General features: G+C 42.8%; 1 protein-coding gene across 1 annotated transcript in view; it reads right to left on the bottom strand.

The window, feature by feature from the left end:
• Nucleotides 1-3,995: 3,995 nt before the first annotated feature.
• Nucleotides 3,996-18,766, bottom strand: part of ephb3a (eph receptor B3a) — a 53,819-nt gene continuing 39,048 nt past the window's right edge. Inside the window, exons 12-15 of the mRNA XM_049597949.1 lie at nt 13,924-14,139; nt 13,513-13,662; nt 8,714-8,907; nt 3,996-6,434 (exon numbers count right to left, since the gene is read on the bottom strand). Of these exons, the coding sequence (XP_049453906.1) occupies nt 6,323-6,434; nt 8,714-8,907; nt 13,513-13,662; nt 13,924-14,139 (672 nt within the window). The 3' untranslated portion in view covers nt 3,996-6,322. The remainder of the gene's footprint in view (nt 6,435-8,713; nt 8,908-13,512; nt 13,663-13,923; nt 14,140-18,766) is intronic.

Here is an 18,766-nt window from a genome sequence, read left to right as displayed (position 1 = left end):
CGCACTGTTTCCTTCATTTGCTGCCTTGCCACCATCACACTCTGTGCTGCAGTATCTTAGAATATTCAATTAAAATACAGCCCATTTTACATAAAAATGATTGCTGAAAAGACTTTGATTTCCATTTGTGCTTGCGGTGCAGAGATGCAGAAATTCCTCCACACTGAGCGTGCACAAGAGCCGGTGCCTCATCGTTAAAAAGCCTGATATTTTTGTGTCTCTCCTCACAGTTTCGGCTTAGTGCTGCATGCGCTTCACCATAAAGAGGGTAGTTTTCCATTGATGAGCCGGTGCAGGCAGCTTCAGCACCAGCAGCAGCAAATCACTACTCTGTTAAAAGGCCCTGATGCGTAGCAAACTCTCCTGCCAAGCCTCCTCGCTCCAAATCTGCCTGCTTGCAGACCCCCTGTAATTGGAGGCATTAAACTTGCTTTGGACAGGATGGCAAATGAGTGCTTTGAGCTTGGAAGAGAACTGACTGGTGCATTCAGAAGGCCTACACAAGTAGATGCAGCTAAATCTGACAAATCACTGCCAATCCAGCAGATCTGTGTGAGAGTGTGTCTGGTTATGCATTTGAATGTGTGTTAGTAGTGTCCCTGTGTCTTTTTTTCCTGTGTCTTGTCTTGGCTGGGTTTCGTGCGTGATTATAAACATCCAGTCTAACAGCCGAGCTACTGTTAATCTCGCAGTAATCGCGGGGATCGCTCTGGTGATGTAGGGATTTGACGTTGAACCTCAGATTGTCTGGTCACTGACGGGCAACCAGCAGCCATGAAATAAAAACTGTCTGTCATCCTGCCATCACTTCCCCAGTTCCCCCTCCACCGAGCACGCTCATTAAAACCTCTATGAGGGACTGTCGCAGCTGATTTCTCATCGCTTAATGGTCTGTAATACGATAATGAGATATTTTCCTTTAGGTTCGCTGCCATTTTGAATCATCTTTAAGATGCAGCAGTGAAAAACATTACAGCTGGCTCTGTGGAGGGCTGCAAGTGTTTTCTCTGGTGAGCGGTGAGCCAGAGCGGCCCGCAAAGCTGGAGACGCTTCAAACGTTTAATGATAAACAGGATGCAAAATCTCACTTTTGACATTGTGTCAGTTCTCAGATGCAATGGGATGTACCAGGCAAACACGTCTAAAACAGGCCCCTCTTGAGTTTTAGAGCTTCATTAAAAGAGCGTTTCACTGCCTGAAAGACGGCCTTTTCACAAAACTGGGCCGTCTGAGCAGAAGAAAGGCACAAATACTTTTGAAATTGGTGCTACATGATCAGAGAAAACACAGAAAAAGGGCTGTGGCATTTGCTTTTGCTCAAGAGGTAGAAAACTTACAACTACCAGAATATACTGGACCAATTAACACTCCCATTGGTGGAAAACTTAATGCAAACTCATCCATTTTGACGGAGAAAACAATATGGTGGCCGGCTGGTAAAAAAACAGTCTCCCATTATAGTTCAACAGTAAGTTATAAATATGTTTCTAGAAACATTTTAGGCGAGAAATAGTAACAGAATCTTGGTTTATATTTGATCAACACTGCTTTTAGGCCATGGGTTTGATCTCAGTTTTCAAGACAAACCCACCAACTTGACAATTATCTGAATCCTGCTACAACACGATGCTGTAGTGAATAAATATGAGGCCATATGCAACAATAATGAACTTAATTAATTTATGTAATTCACTGTACATGAAGATATTATTCACCTTACCCTAAGTAACAAAACCCAAACCCTAACCAAATGCCTTGCCTTTTTGTAATCTATCGCTAGGTGCACAACCTAACGCACTGACGGATTGACACTGACTGGAAGTCATTCATTTCAATGGAGGTGAAAACGACAGATAGTAACGGACTAGCGCACAGCACGGCAGCGGTTTCGTTGACCATCGGAACGTGGAGGTGTTGGATTTTTCCTACTTGGGCGTTGACAAGATGGGAGAAATGGAGTGTAACGGTGCCGGAGGTAGGAAATTAATTGCGATCGGAGTTGTAAACAAACAATATCTCATTTATTTATGCAAAAGAAAATTAAGTATAAGATTTTTTTCCACTATTAAAAGTGATTGTTGACCATAGGTTGATTTCTATGCGGTTGGTAATTACTCTATATTTTCTAATTTCGCATTCATTTCTATATATATCAGCTCTTTCAATAGTATAACTCGTCTCAGTTGGTACAGTGACAGTCAACATGAGAGATCTTCGCAGGAAGATACTGCTAGCTCTTCTGCTAGATGACTTCGCTAACAGCTCTCGCTGACAGCACGTTAGCTAGCCACCCGCATCTGGCCAGGTCCGTCAACGACGGAACCTCGTGGCATTGTTCTGGGGATGGGGAATACGTTGGGGAAATGCTCTGTTAAAACAGGAAAAATAGGTTGTGCACCCGGCGTAACAATTCATTGCTGGCTTAATGCTAACTTAGCATTTTCTTCAGGGCTTCTGCTTCTGGACCAAGATGTTGAGGTGGCTTCAATGTGCTCTGATTTGTAGGTATGGTATGGTGTATGAGTTATGTAGCTGCTCCAGCCACAGCGATAAAGACCATGACGTGTTTTTTTAAGCTGACTTCAAAGTTAGGGTTGCCATGGTTCCCTCGTCAACAAGCCAATGGGAGTTTTTCATTAGATTTTGGATTATTGCAGAAAATAAACTGTGGCAAACAAACCTTTATGATACTTCATGTTTTATTCAGCAATATAATCTTCACAAATTATCACAGCTGATTTTTGAAGTGTAAATGCAATTACTAGCAGTTAAAAGCTAACATGAGGCTATGAATGAGCTACACCACACTTGCATGACTTATTTTGCCAGCAAAACAAGGCTGTAAAGCCGCGTTTGGCATGGTTCTGTCATCTCATTTAGCCACTTGTCTTCACTTGCCACTGCCTTTTCTAAGACACATAAAAGCTTCAAAATTCACAAGTGGAGTGTCTACTGACATATTTTATGTCATTGAACAAAACATGGGGAGCGTATCTATGTTTCCAGGGTTCTATGTTTCCCGGGTTCTATGTTCCCCACTTAACCCTGCAAAAAAGCTTCTATGTTCCCCACTTACACAAAAACAGTTCTATGTTGCCCGCTCAACCATGCGGGAAACATAGAACTGTTTTTGTGTAAGCGGGGAACATAGAAGCTTTTTTGCAGGGTTAAGTGGGGAACATAGAACCCGGGAAACATAGAACCCTGGAAACATAGGGATGACCCCCAAAAGATGACTCTTTTAAGCCTGTGTAAACCATACCTTATTTTAGGTATCTAACCAAAACCCCACACAAGAAACCAACTGACTTTGACATGAGGATCCCGGGAGTTCAAAAATGCTAACTTTTTTTTGCCTCTGTTGTCCGCAATGCAGGAAAAAGAATTGCACTTATTTCCTGGTCACAAGCTCTCGTATTACAGCTAAACAGTGCACTAAAATATATTTTTTAACATCTTAAGTGAGAAAAAGCGAATACAGTAACAGATTCTTGGTTATTTGATCAGCACTGCCTAGTTTTACTGTTTGGACTCAATCCACTTCTACACCTCTTCCATACAAAAATGAAGACATACAATCCGTAGTTTGAGCAACAGGCCAAGAGCCATGGATGTATAAAGAGACCTGGATGCAGTACAAGTGGCGGGGCCCCAATCATTTCTATGAAAGATGCTCTGTGGCATGTGAAGCCAAAAAATGTTCAGCTGCCATGTTTAAAATTACACGGCCGATCAGCACTGTTCCCGCACTACAAGGCCCACAGAACAGGCACACCAGAGATTTTAACTCATCCCAGCAGTACAACAACTGATCAGGAAGACCTGGCTACTGGGAGGATGGAGGGAAGTTTACCACAGTTCACTCAAACATACTACCCACACTGTTATGATAAAAAGCTGGTTTGAAATTGGCAAAGTCTCCCTTTAGGAGCTGGGCCCACTTAAAACAGCAAAATATAGCTTTTCTCTGGAAGACTTCCTCCTCAGCAGGCCTGTATGCATAATATTCTCCTCCAAGGTCGAGCCTCTCTACACATCATCGTCTTGCATCCACAAAAAGAGCAGCCGAACCACTGCAAAGCATTTATCTGCAATCTAGCTGCAAAGCATGACGCACATGATAAATGCCACGCTTGGTGGGTTACCCAGTGGAATTACACTCAGTGACTCGGTGTCTGCATATACAGCACGTTTCGATCTGTGTGCTTGAAGAGACCTTTGTGTTGACCCGCTGTGTGTACATCCTGTGCGAGCGGCAGAGATGACTAGAGAACATGCAGAGAACATCACCAGTCCTCCCTTCGGTGGCTGATCATGCTGCTGCTGCTGTCTGAGCAGCGACTCACAAATGGGTAAGTACGAGCCCCCCCTCCATCCCCCGACGGAAGAGCTCCCTTTCAGTCAGTAAAAACAGAAGGTGACAGCTTCACTCATCTGCACTGGTATGGAAAGAGAGCCGGTTTGTGTCCTGGCTGACAGATTAAAGCCAAACAACACTGACATTTGGTGTGAAGCCAGATTAACTTTGCCTCCTTGAAGCCTCTCCAGCAGCAACGGAGGCTGAAATCCCCAGAATAGTCCTGTGGTCTCGCTAATTGGCGAGCTGCGTGGACCGGCCTTTGATTAATCTTAAATCTTAATGAGTCCGTCCAAAGCTGCTGTGATATTCCGACTGAGGAGGTAAAACACACTCGCTACTCCCTCTTTTCATCCTTCGTCCGGATAAGAGGAGACCCGGAACCTCATCCTGGTGAACCCACCACGAAATCAAAGAGAATACCAGAGATCCGTTTAATAATTTATTTGCATATGATTATCGTAAAAATACTGAAAGAGAAATGCTTATTTTTGTTCTAGTTTTCTGGCATTTTTTTTCTTTTTACAATCTAATACACCTTTAATTGCACAGGAGAAAGTCTGCCCTAACAGACACACATTTTCTTTCATTGTGACATATAGTTTCAGATATGTAATGACCATTTAAACTGCAATTTCTCCATTTGCTTGCTCCTCAACAATAAACAAACAAGCATATAAACGAGGGTCATAGAGAGGCCAGAATCAGGTCAGATGGTTGTAAATGCTGAGCCGACTGCTCTAATAGAAATATAGTATTATATACAGGCAGTTGTTTTAGATAGGAACTGCGCTGACAGCTGGCGTGCTAAAGAAAACACATGTCAGGAGAAATAAACCAATGAGTGATTTGTTCTGCATTAAGGTCAGGTCAATATTAAGGTCACGAAGCTATCATCTGGATACTGACCTTTTTTAATTCCCACTGATCTGCAACACATTCGCCAAAAATAAAATATACAACACGGCACTACCACATGTCAGTTACAGTTATTCTGTGTGAGCAGAACGTTTCACTTCTTTGATTCACTCATTCATGTCTGTCCGGTTCTGTTAATGCGTGGAAAAAAAACAAGCATTGTAATAAAAAAGTTTTTAAAAAAACACACAAAAACCACCTCTTTGCAATAATAGATAATAACTTAGCATTCAAAACAATGCGTATATGAATCAAATAAGATTAAGAAAACATGGACGTTAAAGCCCATACAGCAAAAATGCCACCAAAGCAACAGTTAATGTGGAACTTATTTGTACTTTTCTCATGAAGAAGTTTCCACTTTGGCATGCACATGACGTGTCCCGCACAGTGTCAGTTATACGCCTCTCCTTGGAGGGAGAGACGGTGTGAAGACTCGGATGCTTTGTACAGATTTGTAACACGTATATCTCCCAGTACATGTGGAAGACGGTATTTAAGAGGAAGCAGATGAAACGTTTTTTGTTCTTGATTCCTGAAAAAAAAAAAAAAAAGAAAAGCAAAATAAAAGAGGTTGGGGTTTAAAAGGAAAAAAAAAACGTTGATTGGATTGAAGGTCTACAGAGCTGTCTTAAGAGTTAGTTTCAAGCAAATGTTTGCTTTATCTTGGCACTGTTGTATCGTTATAGACACTGAATCCTATCATGTGTGAGCTCTCCGGTCCTCAGTCTGAGGGGGAAGAGAAGAAAAGACTGATTCCCAACCAGCAGAAAACACATGCAGACATGCAAACACAACCTGAGAGGGGGCAATAGGAAGTTTGGCTTTATGTCAATAGTCACAAATCCACAAGTGTCAAGTAATGAACACACACACTGCAATGGACAGTTCTCTTTAAATGTCTCCAGTCCCGTCGGAAAGAAATCTCCAAATCGGTCCTCTTTCCATCTCTCTGTGGCTTCTGTCTTTGTCTTCTTTTTATTTTACATCAGGCTCTTCACGTTAGAGTTTCTAGGTAGTTTCTATTCGCTCTGTATCCTCCGCTCCTCACACTCTGATGGGGAGAGTTTGGCTCATCTGTTGCCGAACGATTTCCTGACTGCTGTCTGGACTCTTCCTGTTGTGTCCCGGCAGCGTCCCTCCGAGCCGCAGCAAGTCCCTGCCAACACAAAGCCGCACAGGTCAGCAGCAGGTTCACAGCCACTTTAAACAAAAGATACGGCTCATTATTACTCCGCTAAGTGCTCTCATTGAAGGTGGATAAAGGTCTAATCCATCTTAGTGTCAGTGGAGCTAAATTCTGCACAGTATATATACACCTACGACCTCATGGTTATAAACAATAAAAAACACAGCGCTGTGAGGACATGCTCCAATCTGCTAATCTAGAGCTTCATCTGCAACCCAAAGCCAAATCTACTCATCACGTTTCCAGCTTTAATAAAGTTCAACATATTTTCTAGCTATCTTGGAAGAAAAGCGCTGCAGCCTCCGAGTGTCCTTTGTTGCTCGGCCAGTGTCCTTGTTTTTGAGGCCCTCGTGGCTGAAGATACTCTACAGATAGCGCCGCATCTCATATCCTCTCTCTCCCTCTGTTATCTGCCCCAACATCATCGAGCAGCCAATGGCAGGTGAGCAGGCGCGAGCGTTCAGACGCACTCGCAAACACGGGAGACGCTCCCTAAATCATGCTCTGACAACATGATCCTTTCCCTCCCCTCCTCTTCCTCCTGCTCCCCCGTCTATCTCTCATGCTGTTGCATACAGATGAGGCCATAAATTAATCATTGGCATGTCATCCGCACACAGCGACACGTAGCATAACATGCACACTCACACACACACACACGCATATCCCTTTCCTATGCGCCCATCACAGCATTGGGCGCGCCCTCCCCTGATGCATTAAAAAGCTCATTAGCAACCTAATTAAACACATTCCTCTCTTTTAGCTTCTCCTCAATCTCCCTTATTACTCACACTTCATCACCTCCTGCTTTTCCACATCAGCAGCCCTGGCTGCTGTCTGTCCTATCACCTACATTCCAGCATCCAGCCAAGTATAGGGGGAATTAAACCGAGGTCAGCCATTACATTTCCACACACAATTAGCTTCACTGAGCCCAAATCCTGGCATAAGAATCGCCCTTGGGGCTCTGTGTTAGAGTGAAACTGTGAGCCAAGGAGCTGGCACAAGACCTGGATACTGTATGTATGAATTCTGCCTTTTGTGCCTGTCGGAAACAGGAAACTATCGCATAGTCAGAGCCACAGAGTTGAGGACGTGCGCTTGATTCATTATACATCACTACAGAGCCGAGGATCTTGCGTCTAAAACCAGCACTAATCATACTGTTGACTGGATGCCAGGCCAACAAAATTCAGAACAAACACGTCAGTAAAAATGGCTGGAACGTTTGGAGCCACTGCGCTCACAACAAAGTTAAAAAACAACTCGTCGACGTGAGGGCGGCTACCTATGAATAAGTCAACTTCAGCACTTTCAAGGGAGGCGTCAGAGAGAAAGAGGCAGACGCCTGTCTGGCAGTAAAAGCCTTCAGCTCAAAGAAATATCCTCCCAAATCAACCGAAAGCATAAAACAAACCAAACCCAACAAGCATGAACCTTGGTGCGCCTCTCTTTAGGCCAGCAATATTTTCTTTTACTGTGACATCTTATTCCAGCAACCCAGAGGCGCAGCTCTGCTCGTCTCTGCACCGGGAGGAGTCTTCATCCTGAACTTCACAGCCGTCATATACAATACAGGGGACAATTTCACACAAGGTGAGAGAGAGAGAATTGCATCACCCCCGTTTTGTGTTTGCACTATTCAGCTGTTATTGTGGAAAAACCTCAAAAGCATAAAGTGCCTATATGGAAAAAACCCAGCAGAATAATGCATATATTTTCAACGCTGGTCTGCTACAGTAGCTGCTAAGTCAGCCGACAGCACAACAAACTGTACAGCCAACACTACAGACTATTTAAACTTACTGCAAATTTGTTATCAAATATCTTAACATCTCTACTTCTCTTCTTCTATGTCTGCTGTAAACTCGGGTTGCTGTTGTGAGCTGAGATTCTCCACAATGGTCAGAAGTTGCAAGATAATGTCCCTCGATACACAGTCGTGAAACCCAGTGAGATTTTTATACTGCAGCAACTTAGAAAGTAAATTCAGCAAGTTTGTCTGAAAGTTGCTAAATCTCACAGTGAACTTGTCAAGGTGGCAACAGTGAAGTGCTTCCTAAAAAGAGCTGAGATATAACACATTTCCAAAGGCAAACACTTTCCATTCGCCTTGAAACTTCTCTCCATTCACTTCAATGAAAAAGAGGCAGTTTGAGAATGCACTACAAAGATTTAAACTATGACACAAATCAGAAGTGTGTGGGAGAGCTCCCTCAGCCCTCCTCTGCTCCTGCACGTCGACTCACCCTGAGTAGGTGCTGGTCACCACCTTGAGGCTGGCGGCATTGCGGAGCAGCTTGTCCAGGGTGCTGACGATACGGGAGAACTTGGGCCGCAGGTTTCTCTCCTTCATCCAGCACTCCAGCATCAGCTGGTGCAGCACCATGGGGCAGTCCATGGGCGGGGGCAGCCGGTAGTCCTGCTCTACTGCTGTCATCACCTGAGGGACAGAGAGTGGTTCTTAAAGTTACACTCCAGACACATTTTAAAGTATGTTACACTAATACACACATGTTTAAGGCTCAGTCAGACCCAAACTCAGATGAGGAGTCTTTTGTGCACCAAAATCAGCAACAGGCAGACCCAACAGACTGCTAAGTGTAGTTAGCATCATCTTTTTTGTTCATGTTGTTTGTTAGCTTGTTAGCTTGGAGGCTAACTGGCAGTGGCTTTCACAGTGTTAGTGTTTGTGAAACATACAATAACATCTGCTACGATGGTGTTTTTGGTAGATGGTGGAAGAAGCTCCAGGGTAAAATCCAAAAACCGCACACTCTACCATGTATGCTGTCAAAACTTTCACTATGCTAATGCTAACTCTGCTCTGTGTACTGACAAGTCCGCTCTGTGCTGGAGGTGTCAGGAGTCTTTGCTGATTCAATTCAATTTTATTTCATAAAGCCCAATATTACAAATCACAATTTGCCTCAGAGGGCTTTGCCTCAGAGAGAAATTTGCCACAGTGGATAAGGAACAACTCCCCCGAAAAAACCCTCCAACGTCCACTTCAGTGTGGTGTTGAAGTCTGTTCCCCCAGTCAATAGCTCTTTTTACACAGAGATGTGCTTTAAAGCTGCTACGAAGTCCCTTCTTCATGCCACCTTTGCATTTTTATACAAAACCAAACAACGGCATCGTGCCGCTCCAGTGTGTGATTTTAGACAACATGCCGGCAAAAGAGGCATTACGGGCGGGACATGTAGCACAACACTGTCGGCCTGTAGTGTGACATATACACACTGGCAGCGTTTTCTAAAGAATAACAATGGTATTGACATAGCAATAACAATCATTTAGCGTCTCTGTTATGTGGTGCTGCTGTTCTTTATTTTTTTTTAGTTAGCTGCTAACTGCTAACAACAGCTTATTTTTCTTCCCTTGCAGTAGGTTGCATGTTTTTTTCCCACCTGGACCTTTATGCTCTGCCATTTCTCCTCTAATCATCACGCTGTAACCTATGACAGGCTGTTATGATATCACAACTATCGCACAGTCACATATATGTAGTTTTTGTTGAGCTGCAAGCGTCACATAGGTTTACATTACCAAAGGTTTATGACAAAATCACTCGACGACACCGACTCCTGTGTACACACGGCGAGAGAGGAGAGGGAGAGACGCTGTGCTGCTGCCAGAGGAGCCGCTGAATGAGTTCCCTCTGAGCGGTAAGTCACTAAAAGAGTCCGGGGCTGTTCATAAAACATTCAGGACGCCACAGTTTATTCCACACTACTGAAGCTGCTCCTGTTTTTGGAACCACAGCAGAGTCGGTAATAATTTTGCTTTCAGCTATGCTTGTTGTTGCCGTGGGAGACAGTATGACGTCAATACGTCAACAAGTATCATCATTCACAGCAATCCAAAACCACAAATGTTACAATACCTTGTTATTGCATCAGAGGAAAAGTCAACGCATCACCAAAGTCGTTACAAATTGTCCACTAGGGACCATGAATATTTCAATAAAATTGTGCCACAATCTGTCCATAAGTTTAAAGATATTTCACTCTAAGTCAAAAGATGCAGACCGACATTTCCATCCACAGAGCCGCTAGCATGGCTAAAAATGTCAGCACATTCAAATGAGCATAAAATTGTACACATAAGTGCAAAATCTTGACCTAGAAATATCTTTAAGGAACTTTCATGTGGTGCTTTTACAAAGTGTTAACATTCAGCTCTGACTCATTTGTATTATGCTCACTCTGTTTGGCCTTTGTTCGTGTGGTGGAAGAATAACCCCCTGTTACTGTATTATGGCCTACATTAGACAGTTTCTCGGCTCACGCTGTCACACATTCCAATCTTCTTCTCAGCATCTTTGTAAAACTCTAAAAACAATATTCTCAAGGTTGTCACTTCAAAACTGGCGTGATTGATAGGAAAGACAATAAGTGGAGGATGAAAACGTTTACTCATTCATTTGATTTCGCCTAGCAACCGCATTTCCCTCCATAAGCTCTGTATGGGTTTTAACTCCCCACAACAATAAAAAATTGCCATTTGGGAACAATAAAACATTTCTGCTGCACCCCTCTTCTCCTGCTGCTTGTCCTTTGATTTTTATGTCGTGCTTCTAGCCGGCGAGTACCTCTGTTTATATCTCGCATTTGTTGACTCTGTTGCTTATTGAGCGATGACTGTGGCACAAAGGCTATTGGGAACAATAGAGGGCTTCTACTTTGATGCTTTCATTACTGCATGTGGGTTTTGTTATGAAAGTTATACATACATTACTGGCATTTTTCATTTCGGCTCCTTTTTTTTTTTTTTTTTTTTTTGCTTTATTGCTATCAGCGTTACAACTCTTTTTTTGAAGCACAATACAGAGCAGATATTCCTTGGAGAATAAAGTGGAGGTGTACACATTGCTTCAGTACTTTGTTCAGGGGAGGAGGAACCAAGAGATTTCTTTTTTCTTTCCTGCGAGCTCACTGCTGTAGTTACGATGTCTGTGCAGTGCAGATAGCCTACAGGTAACAACGCCCGTAAAAAAAAGCCTTTTCCTGAGTTCTCCTTTGTGTGTGTGTGTGTGTGTGTGTGTGTGTGTGTGTGTGTGTGATTGAGGCTTTGCAGTATGGATTTGTAGAGGGTGGGCAGGCTAGGGCTGTAAATAAGGTGGTAAAAACTAGAACACAGACACACAGCTGCACCAGCATCTGCAATGAGGAGATAAAGACAGCAGAACAGGCCCAGGTCCAACATGTCACGCTGGAAATCAAAGCTGCAACAGCTCAGAGAAACTCTCAGCAGGCCCTAAACTTAGACCTAAAACGCCCCAAATGTGCATTTGACTATAGATATATGTTTGTAACATAAGATTGTCAGACTGAAGTGGGGTTTATACTTCTGCACTGAATCGACGCTGTGCCCACACTATAGTCTGATGTGCACCTCCCCAGAAATGTAGATACACGTCACGGCAAACGCAGATCTGTTTATTTTTGTCAACTGAAGCCATCTCCCTCAGTGGAAACAAACTTTTATTTACTTTTATTTCACAGATAACAACAAATACACTGTAAAGACGATAAAAAACAAAGAAAATTCCACACCAAGTCTTGTGTGTGATTTATCCTGGCTTCATGTAAGTACAGGAAAAGTCTCAGGGTTTCCCACAAATTCATTTATTTGTGGCAGCACACCGATATTAAAACATCTGCCGTCACATTTTGATTGTCTATTTCTGGAGTTGGACCGTTCATTACGTGCACTGTTGGAATATATACTGTATACTGTTTGGTATAGCGTACTCACAGAACAGCAGGCGCAGTGAAAGTGAAACTTAACCGTTCATTTTGCTAAGTCTAAAAGTTTGCTTTCACTCACAAACAGCTGCTTCTCTCATCCATCAATCTGACATGATCAGCTCTGATCGGATTGACTGAGTAGTTATCCACCCCGCAACTCAAAACTCCACAATCTGCTGTGGGGACAAAAAAAAAAAAAAAAAAAAAGAACTAATAAAGAGTTGCGGATGCGCTGCGTTCACAAACCCGCTAAAACCTCAGAATTTAGAGAGGGGACAAAGACTGAAAAACAAAACAAATCAGAACTAACAAACCACCATCATCAGCTATCGCCACACCACCACTGATCTGTCGGCTAGCTGCTAGGCTAATCTATGCAATGGGAAATGTCATAGGCTTATGCTAGTAATGTTAGCATGTTGTATACATGGGGAAAAAGTCACTAGTTTAAGAAAACTATTTTGTTGGTGAAACATATGAGTTATATCGGAGCTGAATTTTATAATGTCCATCAAATGCTGTTATTCCTGGCTCCATTGGAGTAGAGGAAAAGTCCGCTAGCTGCTAGGCTAATTTATACAGTATAAAATGTCATAGGGCTTATGCTAGTAACGTTAGCTTGTTGTATTTGTGGGGAAAAAACTGATATGCAATATATGAATAAAGTAAACCTTTATAACCATCAACTAAACATTTACTTTCATCGGCCATGTTTCTGCATGTATGGAGTCAACTTGGCAACTCGTGGACCAAAATGTTCACAAACTGTCTGTGTTGTGTTGTTTCAATTCCCCGGGTGCAACATAAATGAAGGGTAAGAAAACTGTTTTGTCAGTGAACCTTGAGAGTTAGAATGGAGCCAAATTTTGTAACGTTATCTTTGTTGAATTTTGCTGTTGTTCCTGGCTTCATAGAGTAGAGAAAGAGTCTGCTAGCTGCTAGGATAATTTATGCAATGTAAAATGTCATAGGCTTATGCTAATACTGTTAGCATCTTGTATTTGTTCAGCAGGTGTTGTTTTGTCTGTGAACCTTGCTTAGTTTATAATGAAGTATAATTTTGTACTTGTGTGTTATGTTGTCACTATAAAGCCATGTTTTATGTGTGTTTTAGTTGTGTTAATTGAATCAATCGCATTTAACTGCACTTCACAGAAACTCAACACAGTAGCATAGAAACCCTGCTGCCAACTAGTAATTTGGAGGTGTAATTGCAGAATGACACAAACACACCACTGCACAAAGATAAATGCTCACAACAGTGTGTGTATGACAATAAATCAGCCTCAACTCACATCCTGGTTGCTCATGTCCCAGTATGGCCTCTCTCCATAGGACACCACCTCCCACATGACGATGCCGTAACTCCACACGTCGCTGGCAGAGGTGAACTTCCTGAAGGCGATGGCCTCTGGCGCCGTCCACCGGATGGGAATCTTCCCTCCCTGCTCACACGCACGCACACACACAAGGGGGGGGATAATATCAACACCCTGGGAGACACTACAGTCTTCTGACAACACACATGCTGAAGCTAATGCACATTTCACAGACGGTCTCACACGCTAACGCAAATATTGGCACACATGAACAGTCACACATGCATCCATATGCACATGTGAAACAAGTGAAGGGGATCAGATTAACAAGCCCAATTAAACACGCGCAGAGTGTACAAACACTGACTTAGCACACATAATACTCACCAGGGAGCTTGTGTAAGTGGGGTCAGCTGAGGTGTCGTCCAGGAAGCGCGACAAGCCAAAGTCGGAGACCTTGCAGACCAAGTTGCTGTTGACCAGGATATTCCGGGCGGCGAGGTCTCGGTGAACATAGTTCATGTCTGACAGGTACTTCATCCCTGCAGCGATGCCGCGCAGCATCCCGACCAGCTGTGTCATCGTGAAGCGCCCGTCATTCAGCTACAAAAACACAGCCAGAGATGGAGTGAGAGGGGAGGTGGGGGTCGAGAGCAGGAGAGGCGGTTAATGAACAAGGAGGAAAGAGAAGGAGTGAAAAATGAGAAGGCAGGATGTGTTGGAATATGGAGAAACAGACGATAGGGACGAGTATGGGAGATAAAGAGGAGGAGAAAGCACCAGAGAGAGCCAATCAGTCAGTGAGGCCACATAAACATGACATCTGTCATAATGCTTCATGGCTGCTCCTGACAGTCAGTGACAGCTGACCTTTTCACGCATGCTGTCCAATTAGCTGATTAATTAGACTCTTTACTGTCATAATAAACCCATTAAGGCTCTATATTGACTCCACACAAAAACAAAATGGGGGCAAAAAGAGAGCTGCAACACTGAAATCAAAACCAGACAAATGCAGGTATTCTTTTCTCATTCTGCAACAGATTGACAGAGTAGCTGCAGGTACAGGCCGTGCACGCTTGTTAACACAAAGCTTTGTTTGCATCTTTTTTCCCTGCTTGTGAACATTAAAGCAAAATCGTCCTGTCGACTGAATTAGAATGGCATGTTGCTCAAAGCTTATTTTCCTCATCTGAAAGTCCCTGAGTTGCAGAATTTTGCCCTTTCATGTTAACATTTGAGAAGCATGAAACAAATCTGAGATTAGGGCTTTCAGGGTTTAATTTACAATTCTCCACGTGTATGAAGCGTGACGAAGTGGGATGAACTCCTGATCGCTATAAATCAGCGTTCAAACCTGTAACGGCTCGATGTGAAACCTGATGTGTGTGAATGTTATGTTATAGGATTTTTTACACATTTTTATTGCAACGTTTCTGTTTTATATTCATGATCTCGGCTGTTGCGGTGCTTTGCCTTTATTTTATTTCCTCTTAATGTGTTTATAGTATGCACCAAAGACCAAAGGAAATCCCTTGTAAGTGTAAATCTACTTGATCATAAATCCTATGCTGATTCTGATGTGTGGCCCATACTGTAGCTGACACTGATGTTTTGTTGATGTTCTTTGTTTTGTTTTTGCTGAACAATTTTAAAGTCAGCCTGTCTATGAATGAGCACAAATTCAATCGTACAAATGGATGACTCAACCTTTTCTATAACCTTCACATGAAAACTGCCTCAAAAGCCTTTTAACTATAACACATAATTCCCTCTCTCTCCTTTATATTGCTGTGAAAACCACAATTTTCTCCAAATTTCATTCGAACACATCACATTATTATTTACCCTTCACCCAGTACTCATTTTTACTGAATTGAACTTAAACGCATTATAATGTAACTCAAAGCAACCTCAGTTAGCAGTTAGTTTCGGACACTGGCTGCTAACAGCTAACATTAACTAGCTCACCTCCTGCTGATTTCAACACAGACTTGTTGTTCACAGTGCAGCACTATCAGGGAAACAATAGGGTGCATCCTCTGACACATCGATAGTGAGTTTACAGTGTCCTTTTGTCCCAGAGGCATCCCAGGGAAGATCTCTTTTCATCCCTAACATATTTCTTTTATTGTCCCCAGGATGACAGGACACAGGACAATTGTGTTTCCTAAGATAGCAAATGCATAGTCCCTCCTACTCTGCCTTACTTTACCTCTGATTGGCTTACCCTGACACTCTTACCTGACCCTAACCTGTCCCATTCCTCTTGCCTAAACCTTACCACTCCAACCAATGAAGGCAACAAGTACAAGCCAATCAAAAGTAAAGTAGGGCGGGTCATGCCTTCACTATCCTAAGTAACACAAATTTGCGGATGGGATGCCATTATGGTGTGTTCAATTTGTACTATGAAGTTGGAACTTCCAAGTTCCCGGTTGGGAATTTCAACAGGAACGCCCCCTAAAATTGTATTTCTGACTCAGAAAGTCGGAGGAATCTCACCAACCCCGACCTCAAAATCCAATGTGGCATCATCTATCATCATGGACATGTTGACACACTGTTTGTACGTGTAAAATACAGTGTACTGTCCATCCATCCATCCATTTTCATCCGCTTATCCAGGACCGGGTCATGGTGGCAGCAGGCCAAGCAAAGCACCCCACACGTCCGTCTCCCCAGCAACGCTTTCCACCTCCTCCTGGGGGACTGTGAGGCATTCCCAGGCCAGATGGGATATGTAATCCCTCCAGCATGTTCTGGGTCTGCCCGGGGCCTCCTACCAATGGGACGTGCCCGGAACACGTCTAACGGGAGGCGTCCAGGAGGTATCCTGATCAGATGCCTCAACCACCTCCACTGACCCCTTTCGACGCAAAGGAGCAGCGGCTCTACTCCGAGCTCCCTCCGGATGTCTGAGTGTGATGTGATGTTATCAACTGGTATTGCTAACTAGGTTAGATCTGGTACTGTTGACACCATCTTGGTTATTAGACTTGTTGGACTGGAACGCGGGCAACTTAGGTGCGACGGCACTCCCAACATTCACGTCCAACTTCTGGGGTAAACTGAATGCAGAATTAGCCTGCGCCAATATGTTGCGACACAACCATGATTCCGGATACCAAGATGGCATCTCTTCATTTGAATGGAGTTGCTCTCTTGGCCCATACCCCAAAAAAGTTTCGAGCTTCTGGGTTTTCTTCCATGGTATGCAGCCCACTGAATATGCAAAGCAGTGTTTTCTCCTGGTGACCCGCCTGTGAGTTCCCGCTCGCCTCATGTGTATGAGGCACGATGATGTCACAGATTTTTAAATTTAAGCTCTCAGCTTGAGGAGAGTTTTACAACTGTAAAACCAACAAAATTCATAATACAAAGAGTAGCATTGACCTTCTTTGTAGCTCGAGGTGTCCTTTCAAGTTTTACAGATGTCTCTTTTAAAATGGCGGTCTATGGGGAAATTTTTTTTGGGCTGCAGGGGATTTTTTTGCAGCATATAGCGAGCGGCCACTGGGGAAAACTGGAAGCAAGGCTGGACTGCGTTCCTGAGGGTCTGGACACAACAGAAAAACATCGGCCACTGCCATCTGTGAAAGTCATCTAATTTGCCGACAGGCCGACAGCAGTCAACAAGGCGAATATCAGCCAATGCCCATGCTGGGCCAATAAACCAGTGCGTCTTTTGTGAAACTGAAACAGATCAACTGAAAGTCAATACACAATTATGTGATGTAAAAAAGGAGCGGTTCTGGAAATCGTGATGAAGCTGAAACTCCGCTGTGAGGTTTTCTCCCATGACCTGAATATTTAATAAGGAGAGAAAAAAAAATCTATTTTCGACATAATCAATCCCTTCTTTGACTCCACAAAGAGAAAGCGCAGAACACAAGACGTGACATGACAAAACCATAAACATTCTGCTTTGTAGTCGGCACACTCCGATGAAGTCTGACAGCAAAACAAGGCGGAATGGATGGATGTGTAAACAGCCATGATTCATAGCAGGCCTTCAAAGCCACGATGGTGTGTACATGTGTGTGTGTGTGTGTGTGTGTGTGTGTGTGTGTGTGTGTGTGTGTGTGTGTTGTTATGCATCTACATGTGCATATGTCATGTGTGTGTAAGCGTGTCCATGTCTCTGGGGAGCTGCAACAAAAGGTCTCATGTGCATGACACACATGGTTGGTTTGTGTGCGTGTGAGTTAACTGTATAGTCTCCTTGTTGGAGCAGAACTCAGAGTCCCTCTGAGTCACAGGCAGTGTGACACTGGCGGGAGCGGGGGTGAGGACAGCACAGGCCGCCGAGTTTTTCTGTGTTATTTGTGGGACAGCTGACTGAGAGGAGTGGGTGAGAAGGAGGGAAGAGGCTCAGGCTGGACTCTCAGATGTAGGGCTGCGACTAATGATTGTTGTCGTTATCGATTAATCATCTCCAAATAACAGTTTCATTGTCTGGTCCATAAAATGTCAGAAAAAAAAGAATAGTGTCCATTAAAATGTCCGAGAGCCCAATGGGATGTTTCCATGAAAACATTAATTGGCAATTTTCTTATAATTAATTTGTCCCATAACTCTTTTTTAAGAGAAAAAACGCCCCAAAACATTTGCTTAAGCTTTTCAAATGTGCATATATACTGCTTTTTTAACACATATGACAGCAAACTTTTCACTTTGTATCTGATGTCTCATAAAAAGAATGACTGATTACTGATAATTTGAGAAAATCGCTGGCAGATTAATTGATAATGAACATAATGGTTTCAGCTATTCAAACTGCTCGCTTTGTCAGAGCAACAACAACTTGATAAACTACTTTAACAATTAATCAGTTATAAAAAAAATATTGTCAAAGTATTAATTCAGTGTAACTTTTTAATTGCCCAAATGTTTGGCCTCAGTACCCATTCTCAATCCTAAGGCTGAAGGCTCATTTACTTTTCCTCTAATTATATTTATATATTTATTAACTTGAGTCTAATTTTGCCAATTTTAGTTATTTTAAGACTGCATCACATTATACAAGAGAAGAAGATATAATTGTTAAAAATTACACATATTTCAGGATTTTGCTGGAAAAAAATGTTTATATTCTGCAAATTAAGCACCTACTGCAAGATATATTAACAAAAGTAGGACTGCAACTAATAATTGTTTAATTAAAAAATTCTAATAATAATTAATAACAATTTTTCCAAATAATCAATTAATCATTGACCTAAAAGAT

This window comes from Epinephelus fuscoguttatus, linkage group LG15, assembly GCF_011397635.1.
Source record: "Epinephelus fuscoguttatus linkage group LG15, E.fuscoguttatus.final_Chr_v1".
In the NCBI taxonomy this organism is placed as follows: Eukaryota; Metazoa; Chordata; class Actinopteri; order Perciformes; family Serranidae; genus Epinephelus; species Epinephelus fuscoguttatus.
The sequence above is the reverse complement of the archived record's forward strand: the minus strand, read 5'-3'. Positions and strand labels throughout refer to the sequence as shown.